Source organism: Anoplopoma fimbria, chromosome 17 (assembly GCF_027596085.1).
Source record: "Anoplopoma fimbria isolate UVic2021 breed Golden Eagle Sablefish chromosome 17, Afim_UVic_2022, whole genome shotgun sequence".
NCBI lineage: Eukaryota > Metazoa > Chordata > Actinopteri > Perciformes > Anoplopomatidae > Anoplopoma > Anoplopoma fimbria.
This window is the reverse complement of record NC_072465.1, coordinates 25,384,007-25,396,573: the sequence shown is the minus strand read 5'-3', so window position 1 is coordinate 25,396,573 and position 12,567 is coordinate 25,384,007. Positions and strand designations below refer to the sequence as shown.

At 40.4% G+C, this 12,567-nt stretch overlaps 1 protein-coding gene across 1 annotated transcript in view; it reads right to left on the bottom strand.

The window, feature by feature from the left end:
• cenpp (centromere protein P) overlaps positions 1-12,169 on the bottom strand; it is an 85,794-nt gene extending 73,625 nt beyond the window's left edge. Inside the window, exons 1-6 of the mRNA XM_054616820.1 lie at positions 12,075-12,169; positions 9,923-10,081; positions 9,591-9,745; positions 8,705-8,793; positions 6,884-6,978; positions 1,201-1,297 (exon numbers count right to left, since the gene is read on the bottom strand). Of these exons, the coding sequence (XP_054472795.1) occupies positions 1,201-1,297; positions 6,884-6,978; positions 8,705-8,793; positions 9,591-9,745; positions 9,923-10,080 (594 nt within the window). The 5' untranslated portion in view covers position 10,081; positions 12,075-12,169. The remainder of the gene's footprint in view (positions 1-1,200; positions 1,298-6,883; positions 6,979-8,704; positions 8,794-9,590; positions 9,746-9,922; positions 10,082-12,074) is intronic.
• Between the last annotated feature and the right edge of the window lie 398 nt (positions 12,170-12,567).

Here is a 12,567-nt window from a genome sequence, read left to right as displayed (position 1 = left end):
TGTTATTCAGTGATTAGTGCTTGTAAATGTCTGTGGTTTGTAATTGGTATATAGCCAAACATCATCTGCAGTCCTGTCCTCCTTCTTTGACTGGCTGGTTAATGTTTTGTGGTCTACCAGCAACCAAAAATGTTAAGATTCCTGGATTGCATGTGAATTCTTTGCGTTTCATATTTTTGTTTATTCCTCTAAATACATATTTATGTCTGAGCGTCATTAAAGCGTGGAAATCAGAATGCCCCCATTACAGCCAAACAGTTACAATGGGAATTACATTTTTTCAATAATAACACTGAAGAAAAAATGCAACTAGAGCAAAATAAGAGTTTAGAGCACACAGGCCAAAATGGAAAATGGGGGTTAATCCTCCTTCAGCACGGCCAACTTGGCAGAACTTTACATTCTCCACGTAAACAGGAGAAAAGGTTCCATATTGCTTCAGCAGCTTGATTTACTATTTGACATTTTGCTGCTACCTCTTCAATAAAGTCCCACCCCGATATTTACCATGCACACACCAATTCCCACCTATGACATCGACCTTCAGGTTTCCTACTCTTCCATCAGCCTGAAATCTAAGCACTTTGCAAACGAAACTGACTTTTTTGGAGGTTTTATTGTATCTTCATGTCTGACATTAAGCTGACTGTTTTGAAATACAAAACATGATGCCAGTACCTTCTGGATCAGAAAAAACCCCCAAAACCTGTCCCTCTGGATTGACCCTCTGACCTCTACGCTGGACAAGACAACAAGGCTCCTCCACTGATGGATGAGGGTGAAACCCAGCACGGGTTGAGCAGAGGTTAAAGATTAAATCCAACCAATTTTGTGTCTTTCTGTCCTGATCGATGGACCATCTGGTCTCAAAGAATTATGGATAGGCTCATCTTGTCCCCCCGAAAAATGATGCAGGGATGTCATTTGGCAACAGGTCATAAGTGACTCATAGAACAAAAATATTGACAAACTGCCGCAATCTCACTGGGAGAAAATAAGCACATGTTTAGCAAAAATGTGATCAGTGGTGTTGGAGACATTGCCTTGACAAAAGAGCCCAAGCTGGCCAAGTCCTCCATGCTAACTGTCAGGAGCTAAATGTGATATGTGTCAACAACACGCACCTAATGGAAAGCAGGTGTGTGAGGATGAAGTTGCCAGTTTAAGGTCCGTTTTCGATGCAGGTGAGTCTTCACTTACCTGGAAATGCTGGAAGGTTCTGCGTCGGTCGTCACATCGGTCTGAGAAGGTCCTGAGAGTCCTGAAGAACAGCAGAAGGTCCCTGCTCTCCTCCACCCTGAAATGATGGTGCACACATCATTTAATAGTTCTATATGTATCGAACATGTGACAATGTGCATCACTGAACTTAAAAAATGGTTGGCAATATTAAGTACGTTAACGCTGAACTGTCAAGAGGTCTCAACTGAAGGCTTGAATTATTGTCAAGTCTTTAGCTGGTTAGCAGAGCTTCAAACCTCCAGTCGACACAGGAGGTGTTCAGGTACAGTATTGAGTGTAGGTCAGGTTGCTATGACAGCGTTGTCGGGGACTTGTCTGTGTTTTCGTCTTAGAACTTGAACCCTTTCATAGTGTTTTTAGTTCACGAAAGTTAATGGTAACATTTTGGCCGTCTAAAAATCTTGTGTTGCTCCACCCTCTCGTGTCACTTCTGGTTCCAAAAAACCAAGATACATCCACTTATTTTATACAGTCGATGGTTTACGCATGCATGGTGTAAGTAAAAAGATTGTACAAGTCCCGAGTAGACTGCAGGACTGATAAAATAAAATAAAATGTATTTATAAAAACCTTGTACAATTGAAGTTTGTGGGTATGGCTTGAGTTTTGCTTGAATATATTTGGTCATAACCCCAAATATTGATCAATTGGACATTATAATATAATATAATATACAATAGAAATATAAATCAAATTTCTACCTTACCGAGCAGAGTGCTTTCCAATTTGCCTCTCATTCACACACATTCATACAACAGTGATGGGTGGCAGCCACCACGCAAGGCGCAGGCCTTCAGCGTCTTGCTCAAAGACACTTGGACATGCGGACAGGACGAGCCGGGAGTCAAACCGCCAACATTGCGATTAAGAGACAACCAACTCAACCTCCCGAGCCAAAGGACAAATGTATTGCATAAGTGGTGACTTAAATTTGCAACAAAACAAAAGTTTGTTAAAAATGCACTATGGTTTTATACAACACGTCCAAAGAGCTAAATCCTGTAGTATCTCCAAATGCAAGATGCAAAATGCAAAAACTGTAAAAGGCAAGTTTCAAAAAGGTGCATCGCTACATTAAGTGTGCTTCATATCGCAATGGCCATAGCAAAAAAATGTATCTTTGCTTTGGTCTGCCTGCCGTCTGAGTGAGCCTGGGACATTCTGTTACAGGCTTTCCAGAGTTTTCCATGGGGGCCCAAGGCTAGACGGCAGTTGGGTGAAGTTTCCAGATGACTGTTATTCCACAAAGAGCTGATGGAAACATGGCAGCATGCTCCCATATAATGGAGCTCTACCAAAAAGACAAAGCAAGAGAGAGAGAGAGAGAGAGAGAGAGAGATATACCGACTGATCCCTGGCTTGATATTGTTGTTTTGAACTGATCTGGCTCTATCAGTTCTGAATGATGCCGTTTGATTAAATCTTCAGTTTGGACCCAATTAAACCATGCTGCTCTCAAAAACCTTATCATGCAGCGATTCTAATGAGATGTGTGGACTTGGAACGTTTTAGTGGCTTCAGTTCATCATCCAAAAGAAGCAGTAAAATGAGTTTACAGTAAACAGTGGAAAAAAAGTTAAATTATAACATGACATATTTTGGTTGGTAGAAAAAAAAATACTGAGCTCCTACAGACATTAAGGCTGTCACTTAAAAAGAATAATATTAATAGTTTTTATAGGAATTAAAACTAATGCATCATTTAGTTGAATGAACCCGAACACAACCCTCGTAGCTTATTCCTAAACTATGTTGGAGAACTGAAGTTCAGATCACTGAATGATAAGCCGATAACTGACTCAGATCTGGTTTCCTAATTATCTGTTTAATAGATTTGACGACAATAACCTAGTAATACCGACAGAGAAAATTGGTATGCAAGAGATCAGAGAAACGGTGCACTTTAGGAACGCCCCTGCTGCATAACGAGGAAGTTAACATTTTTACTACACAAAACTAGTTTAATCGCACTGTCTAGGATACATGCATGTAGACTATAAGTGAGTGTGTCTGTAAAGCAACGACAACGCCTTTTACTTTCAGACTGAAACCTCCTGCTGCCGTCCTGACCTCCGCACAGTTTGGCTTCACACTATCAGCCTGGCTCTGACCAGGAAACACAAACAGCCCGGATCAGTGTTTCTCCAACCGCAGGCTGGGGGTCAGAACGGTTTGTGAGTCAGGCCGCTTGGATCCCCACATGACAAGAGCAGCACTGTGTTTTAATGGCAGGGCTTCAGAATGAAGTTTGACATTATCCAGTCCGCCTAGAGTCCGTTAAGACAATCCCACAATGCATTGCTTCAAGTGTTTCCACATCACAGTCACTTGCCGACTGTACTGCTGATAAACTGTTGGCTAAAAGTAAGACTACGTCGACACTTAGCCATTTCATTTTTATGTGAAAACATTACTGTACGTCCACATTAGCGTTTCCAGTCCGCACCTACTCCGTGTTCATCTTAACGGTTTGTTAGTACAGCCGAATTCTCAGTTTATTTCTTCTAATTAACACATTTTTCATGTCTTTTGTCATATGAAATAGTGATTCAGTCCCAGCTCATAAACCTATTAACCAGGCAGTGATTCCAACCTGCTGCACAGCAGTGCTGAGACAATCGTGTCTGACAAAATCAACGTCTACATAAATTTGTTTTCTTCAGTATTACAACATGTACATTCTGACAGACCAGCAGGTACCCCAAACAGCAGCAGTGTGGATGTGTGACACTGACTGAGGACTCAAGCTGAACTGCTGCATCTGCTACACAGTATTAGTGTGTGGTCACAGTGATGCTTTGAATACTAACAAAGCTTAGAACCCCACTTCATGGGGACAAGAGGACAGATGTGGGAACATGTGAATAATGATAAGCAGTAAAATTCAGTGTCAGTGTGTTTGTCTTTAACAATTCAGACCGGCTTGATTTAAAAGATATTATCAGTCTGATTTGGACGGTAAAACTACGACTAACGCTCTCTCCCCCTCTCTTTTTCTCTCTCTCTCTCTCAGACTCTAAGAAAGCAGCAGTTTGTCAGAATCATTATCTCCAGTATTTTTCCATCTGTTTTTTGGGGGTTGTTTTGCCAGATTCTGCAGACTGGGCCATACAATCCAGATGTGGTTTGGCCTCAGATATAGAGCAAATCAGACTCGTGCTCAGTGGTGCAGATCAACTGTACAGAACAGACGCTTTCTGGCAGACTGTGGCTATCGGGACAGAAAATGCACCTGAGCACATAAACACAACACATTTACTACAACACACCTACCACGAGCTGATTCAGGATTGATGCTGACATTTCCTTTAATCTTTTAAGCCACTTAATGACAACTACCCTTGGCTTTAGTTCTGTTGGAGATGAAGCCAAGGGTAGACAACTTGATTTAAAATGTTTACTTAATAGTAATGAAATAGGCAAGACTCTGTGGTCTTTTATTCATGTACAAAAACTTAGATAATGTCCTTCATCGGGACTGTGTGGGTGCAGTTTGTCACCCTGAAAACATGCTGAAACTGATGTACAGAAATACAGGATTCACACTTCAAACAAGTGAGAAACAAACAGAAACCTGACATGTGAAATACGTAACCAACATTTTTGCAAACCCATTAAAAATATTTCTGTTAATGTAGGAGCCTATTATTATGGTAAAAAGCTGACTAAGATAATTAGTTCTCGGTGCCTTTAGACTTTGAGTCTGACTCTCAGAGTCTGCGAAACAAATAAAACAAGTCTGTGACGCTTCGCCAGGTGAAATCCTCGAGGGCAGTGGAACACGAACAAACCTCCACATGCGCTCAGCTCACCAGCTGGTACATTTATTTTGTGTAAATAACTGATAATGAAAGTGAGGCAGATATATCGTTCTGTAAGGGGCTGAGTGATTAGAGGCATCTACATTCTTGCCAGGTGGCCCCGCCCACTCCCAGATGACAATATTTGGAAGAGGTGGGGGAAGCCACACACCTGGAGCTGATCTCATCACAGCAGAATAAAGGACTAAGAGAGAGTTCATGTTGGGTGGTGCGTGTAGAGAGTGAGGAGGTCTCAGTCTCTTACCCCAGGAGAAGAACAGGTGTAACTAATATCAATGATGGCTGTGCTCAATTCCAAAATGGAATGCAGCCATTCTAAATGCAATAAGTTACATTTAACGCCAGTTAATGCCGTGAGAAAGGCGTTTGTTTTGTTTGTTGAGTACAGGGCAGACCGAGTGGGGAGAGTGGACGTGGGAGGGAGAAAGTTCAGCTGGACGACAGCGGTTTTCAGTTTGAGATTTTCTACTTTGATAAACACTTGAGTTGAACTAAATAGACGGTTTCATCCTGACAGGAATAATATCAAATATTAAATATGTAGAGCTGGACTGTGGAGAACGGACAGGGTAAATAAATGAGAGCTCGTTCCGCTCCAAACACCAGTCATCACGCACCAATTAGTCTGAAACCGAGTCACACATGATGAACTTTAGTTTAACGGACTAAATACATCACATGGCCAAAAGTACGTGGATACCTGACACAATATGAGATAGTGGAACATGTCATTCCAGAATTCAGCCACAAGAGCATTAGTTAGATGACGTTGAACACTGATGTTGGGTGATAAGATCTGGCTCACAGTCTGTGATCCAGTTAATCCCAAAGGTCAGTAAATATGTCCCACATGTGAATTTTGAGGCTTTACGTGTCATAAAAAGATGGTGGCTTAAGTGAGACGACTAAATCACACGGAACACTAGTGCGACTTTAGCTGAGTGGTGGCGACAGGAAGTCATACGACGTTGTGTGTTTTCTCTAGTTCTGATTTATCAGGAATAGAATTTGTCTTTTAAGGTTATCGTGACGGTTTTAATTATATGAATGTACGTTTAGTTCCAATTACGCAGAATGAGGTAATACACTAATGATTGAGCTCATGGATCTCTGATAAATGCCCTCATGTGTGCAGTGCTATGAAATGCATACAGTGTTTGAATTTCTGGGAATTGAGTCAAAATGAGACCTGTTATTACCGCTAACTGCCACAGGAGCAGAAAAAAAAGAGAACAAAACGGAGATCGTTAAGATTGTAACTTTAAATTGACTAGAGATGCATTTTCACACAATTCCTTTGATTGATTATAACAATGAATCAGTGATTATTAAGGGGAATAGCATTACCAAGAGGTTGATCACTCTGAAAAAGTTTGTCGTTGAAGAAAAAAGGTCTATTTAAAATATCAGTAAAATTCCTTGCATGTGTTACTTGCCCATTAGAGCAGAATCTTTGTGCGTGCTACTTCTGTAATTCTTGATTTTAAAAACGTTTCATTGGACAATTACAGTCATCCATGTGAGGTTTTGGACTTAAAGGGGGTTATGGGATGGAGGGAGATTGCTGAGGTACCTTTTCACAAATGAAATAATTTCAATGATGCAGCTGTTCCATGCTTGTATACGTTTTCATTTCCAACTCTGCAAACATGTCTGGTGTGTTTAATGGAAAATCCATTAAATTGCTTAAACAAAAGAAATTAAGATTAATGTGAAAACTCACGAACAAAAGGATCATTGGAGATGATGTGGCAGAAATACACTGGTAGGATCGGTGAGAAAGATTTTCTATTCAGAGCAGCGAGACTGCGAGTTCTTACCCAGACAAGAAACTGCTGAAGCTCTGCAGGTCGCTGGCGTCCATCACCACGTTCAGATCACTGATCGTCCTCGCAGATCCTGAACCTGAACCCTCCTGCAGGACAAACACACCATCAATAAGTCTGAGTCACTTCGTCAGTGCAGTGATGATTGATAAGAGTTCATGTGCATGATGTGAGAAGAGAAGACAGCAAAGTGAGCAGAAAAAAAGAAGATATTCAGAGCTGCTGATTCATGTTGCCTCTGGGTTAATTACGTACAACAAAAACAAAGTTGAATCCTCCGCTCTCTGAAACAGTTACAACCAAAAGAAGTGATTAAAAGCCTCATGACGGCAGGTTTTATTGTAGGACTGTTTCACCAGACTGTTGTTTTAGCCTGGCGTACCTCATAAAAACACTAACAAAACATGTTTTCAGTTACTAAAAGTTGTACTAGCTCTCAGTATGTTACAATGTAAAAGGCAAGTATTAATCAAACTATAATAAAAGTGAGAAGAGAGTGTGTGTTTACAATAAGGACTGTTTCCAAATAACACTGCCAAATAGTAAATGTCTTTTTAAAACAAGGCAAGATTTCAGAGCAGAAACAATAGAATTAATTTTAATAACACTTCTTGAGCCAGGCAGGAGTGATTCAGTGAAACCAGCTGTTCTGCTGGTTGATCCAGTCAGAATGAAAACCAGAAGACTGCTGGACCTACATGGAGCAGGTTTACAGATCACAATGATAAAGAAACCTCTATACACATATACAGGGTCATTCAAATGTGACAGGATTGCATGTTACGCTGCATTTCAAACCTCAAAACCTCAAAAGAACTGAAAGTTGGCATCAAAGAGTTGATCAGATCAATCATCATAAAAAATGTATCTTTTGATCATAGAGTTCCTGATTAAATTCATATGTTTTCCAGTTGTTTTTGACTATTTAATTTACAATCATGTACAACCCCTTTTGTTTAGAAAACAATTAACATGGACTTTTGCAGAAAAACATGTTTAGCTTTCTCAAAGCAAGGTACGGATGAAATGATCGCTTTAGCATCGTGACTGAAACTTGGGCCTCATATTTCAAAGGATTTCCCAGCTCTATTCTGAGGAAAAGTGCTTTAACTTGAAGGGATGACATCTAGAACTGAAACGTGATTGGAATTCTTGTTTTTTTTTTATTGTCAAACTTGGTAGGGACAGTGCAAAGTAATAAAACATTCCTGTAAATGCTCCAGAGTGAGCCAAGAGGCCATTTTTCATCTCCTGTCCCACTTGTTGCCATTGGCATGACTTTATGTAATAGCACCTCACACTGTATTTTTCCTTTGAGGCAGTTTGGGCTGATGATTTGATGACATTTAAGACCTGACAGTGATTTTTTTACTAAAGTGTTTTGAATGTCTAACAGCTGCTGCTGAGGTCTGAGTTGAGCTTCTTAAATCTCAAGAGTGCAATTGATGCCTCCTTCAGTGAACCGCTGAACAAAGGACTCTGTCGCCCTCTGCTGGATGGAAACACCACCAGCAGCCATTCTGTTAAAGACACAGTTATACACAGCTTTTGTCTCTATTAGAATTAGTTTAGTGTAAATCCACAGAATCTAACACAAATCTAAAATGAGCTTGATTTATAATTCAGTGTTAATGAAAAGAAACAGCACTGATGACCTTTGCTCGACCAAAAGTTTGGTTCAACGATAAATTGTGCACGAGCAAAGGACACAAGTGTGTCAACTCCACTTGTCCAGCTCCGTGGCGAGGTGAGGAACGGAGGCCACTGTGGACCAGAGACTCTCTGTCTCTTTAACAGATTCATTAAATGACTCACCTTGACCTCAGAGAGCTTGAACTCCACCTGGAAGACCAGTTCAGAGCAGTGACCTGATACACAGAGCTGCTTGACCAGCTTTCTGCCGCCTAGTAGACACACAGACACACACACACACACACACACAGTGTAAGTACATTATTACACTACGAGGGACCCATTCAAAAAAGGTGCTCTGTGGAGTCTTAGTCCCTAAATCATTTGGTTTACATCCAGTCTTTCTAACCAAAATGCAGTTTGTATGTTCTTGAGGTCACACACAAGTATTAAATGCATTTATTTTAATTTCTTATGCATGGGGTACTTATCCCTAGTCTACAGTAGACAGCGGTTGGCACGACCCAATTTAGAGGAACAACAGGAGTACCAGCATGGGAGCAAAGCAATGTACTTTAAGCCATCTGAAAGTATCTCAAACCAAAATAATCAAAAATCTCTTTATGCATACGGTATATTTTTATATTTTTTCTGCTTCATCTCGCCCTCTGAAAGCCCTTTCCAACGGGGAACTGTACTGAAAGTGAAACTTAGAAATGTTGTGATGCTGGTACTCCTGTCCGTTTCTTTAATCTGGGGGTGTGTTGACTGCCATCTACTGTAGTAATACACATAGTACACTTCAAGACACCCCAACTATCCCTGTAAAATAACTAAATAAATGTCTTGATGTGTGGCCATGATAATAATAAGCATGGGAACAAGGTACTAAAATATAGTAATGCTATAATAATAGTAATATTAATGTAGAAAATAATTTGAATAATATACTTTACATATAGAAGTAGGATATAAGAATTACTTCAATCGATGTTGTTTTTCCCTTATTGATCATTTAATCTGTAACACAGAGAGCAGTGACGGCTGTGGATTCTGACGGTGTTCTTACCGCTCTGCAGAGTCTTTGTGGTGCAGCTGTTCAGACTGATGCCATTAATCTGTGTCTGCAGCTTCAGATCCTCCTCCAGCTCCTCCACCTCCTCCTTCAGCCTGGACAGCACCTTCTCCTTCTCGTCTCCTTGTCTCTTTCCACACATATACGACCTGTGGAGACAGACAACAGACTGTTCATGTACTTGCACCTGCCTTTGCACCACCCAGGTTTAAGTAAGCAGGAAGACTAGATTTTAAGATGTACAGTTGTATGTGGGGGAATATGCTACAGGTTGAAAAGTGAAATATGGTTTAAGAGATTTAAACATGAATAAAAACAAAACTCACATGGCATCCTGCATCTGTCCTCTGAAGTTGAACGTTATGTCCTTCTGGTTGTCCTGCTGTTGTTGCAGCAACGCTGAAACTTCAGCCTGAAGAAGCTCAATCTGAGCCTCCAGCACCCTCACCTCCTCCATGTTCTCTTCACTCATCTTCTCCATCATCCTGAAGGACAAACACAGATTGACTCAATAAAATTGATAAAGAAAAATGTAAATGTGGAAGTTCCAATGGGTAAGGAGAGCAGAATAAAAACACTGTTGTGCCAGACAAAACAAACAAACAGGCTAAGAAAAAAAGCTGTTTCAAAATGGTGTAGATAATATGCAGGACGTGAGGATGCCATGACAGACTTGATTGTTTACTGACAACTTACTGCTGAGCTGTGGGGTCAGAAAAGCAAATACTAAAACGACCTTAAGACGCATAAAGAGAAAATACTGACAGAGTGAAAAAAGTGGTGTAAAATACAATGGTGGAGTATTCAGATTGTTTACTTAAATAGTAATACCACAGTGAAAAAGTTTGAGCTAATTTCAACTACTTTATATACTGCTGGGAATCTTAATCTTTAACAATATACACTCACCGGCCACTTTATTAGGCACACCTGTTCAATTGCTTGTTAACACAAATAGCTAATCAGCCAATCACATGGCAGCAACCCAATGCATTTCTACATCTAGACGTAGTGAAGACGACTTGCTGAAGTTCAAACCGAGCATCAGAATGGGGAAGAAAGGGGATTTAAGTGACTTTGAACGTGGCATGGTTAGACGGGCTGGTCTGAGTATTTCAAAAACTGATCTACTGGGATTTTCACACACAACCATCTCTAGGGTTTACAGAGAATGGTCCGAAAAAAGAGAAAATATCCAGTGAGCGGCAGTTGTGTGGATGAAGGTCAGAGGATAATACCATCTCTGAACCTTGAAGCAGATGGGCTACAGCAGCAGAAGACCCCACCGGGGGCCACTCCTGTCAGCTAAGAACAGGAAACTGAGGCTACAATTCGCACAGGCTCACCAAAATTGGACAATGGCCTGATGAGTCTCGATTTCAGCTGCGACATTCAGATGGTAGGGTCAGAATTTGGCGTAAACAACATGAAAGCATTGGATCCATCCTGCCTTGTATCACCGGTTCAGGCTGGTGGTGGTGGTGTCATGGTGTGGGGGATATTTTCTTGGCACACTTTGGGCCCCTTAGTACCAATTGAGCATCGTTTCAACGCCACGGCCTTGCTGACCATGTCCATCCCTTTATGACCACAGTGTACCCATCTTGTGATGGCCACTTCCAGCAGGATAATGCACCATGTCACAAAGCTCACATCATCTCACACTGGTTTCTTGAACATGACAGTGAGACACACTCCAATGGCCTCCACAGTCACCAGATCTCAATCCAATAGAGCACCTTTGGGACGTGATGGAACGGGAGATTTGCATCATGGATGTGCAGCCGACAAATCTGCAGCACCTTCTTGATGCCATCAGGCGCAGGCTGAAAACTCACCTCTTCAAGAAGTACTACCCTGAGCCTTCCACTTAGCACTTATTGTATTCATATTAGTTTGTTGCACTTATTGTATATGAATACAATAAGTGCAACAAACTAATATGAATACAATAAGTGCAACAGACTGGTTGCACTTATTGTAGTTGTTGCACTTATTGTATTCATATAAGTTTGTTTCTGTACTTTTGCTTTGGTTTATGCTTTAAGATGCTTGTTTAAGAAAGGAGATGCACTTATGACTTCTGGTGACTAGTAGTTCTCTTGAATACCTATGTTGAATACACTTATTGTAAGTCTCTTTGGATAAAAGCGTCTGCTAAATGACTGTAATGTAATATCATGTCAATATGGACCAATACTCTGAGTTTCCAACCTTGTTGAATCTATGCTATGAAGAATTAATGCAGTTCTGAAGGCAAAAGGGGGTCCAACCCAGTACTAGCAAGGTGTACCTAATAAAGTGGTGAGTGTACATCCCAATGCATTAGTTGAAGTATATTCTGCATTAATAATCTACATATGCAAAGTAGATTAAGCTGCAAAAAAACATGTGGTAGAGTAAAAAGCATAGAGTAGAAATACAAGGGGACATTAAATGCAAATATTAAATAAAATAGGAGCTCAAAATGTAACTTACCGTATTAGTTTTTGATATAATGTTAAAAGTACTGTATTAAACTCTTATAATCAGCTGGTGGAGCTTCACACTGACAATCAAAACAGTGTGCAGCCTGGCGCCTTCTGGACTCTACCACTCTCCACTTGTCGGAGGGGGTGGGCCAAACTATTTATGTGAAGAAGGGTCCGCCAGTGTGCTTCTCTTTTGATTATTTTAAATGATATATCATTTAAAGATACACTTATTAAAGCTGTGTATGTATTATTGTTAATAGGGAATAATTTAAATAAACTTGTCTATGCTGGAAATTGTGTGACACCCCTCTACTTTGAAGGCCGTGTCTGACACAGATGTAACAGTCCAGAGTGATTACAGCAAGAAAAGGTTGTTTAATCACCAATAAACATGATAATTTATATATTTTATTATATATTAATTATAAATTCACCTACAGGCAACCTTTTCTGCATTTTAGTATTTTTTTTTCTAAAGCTGTTGTTGAATCTCACAC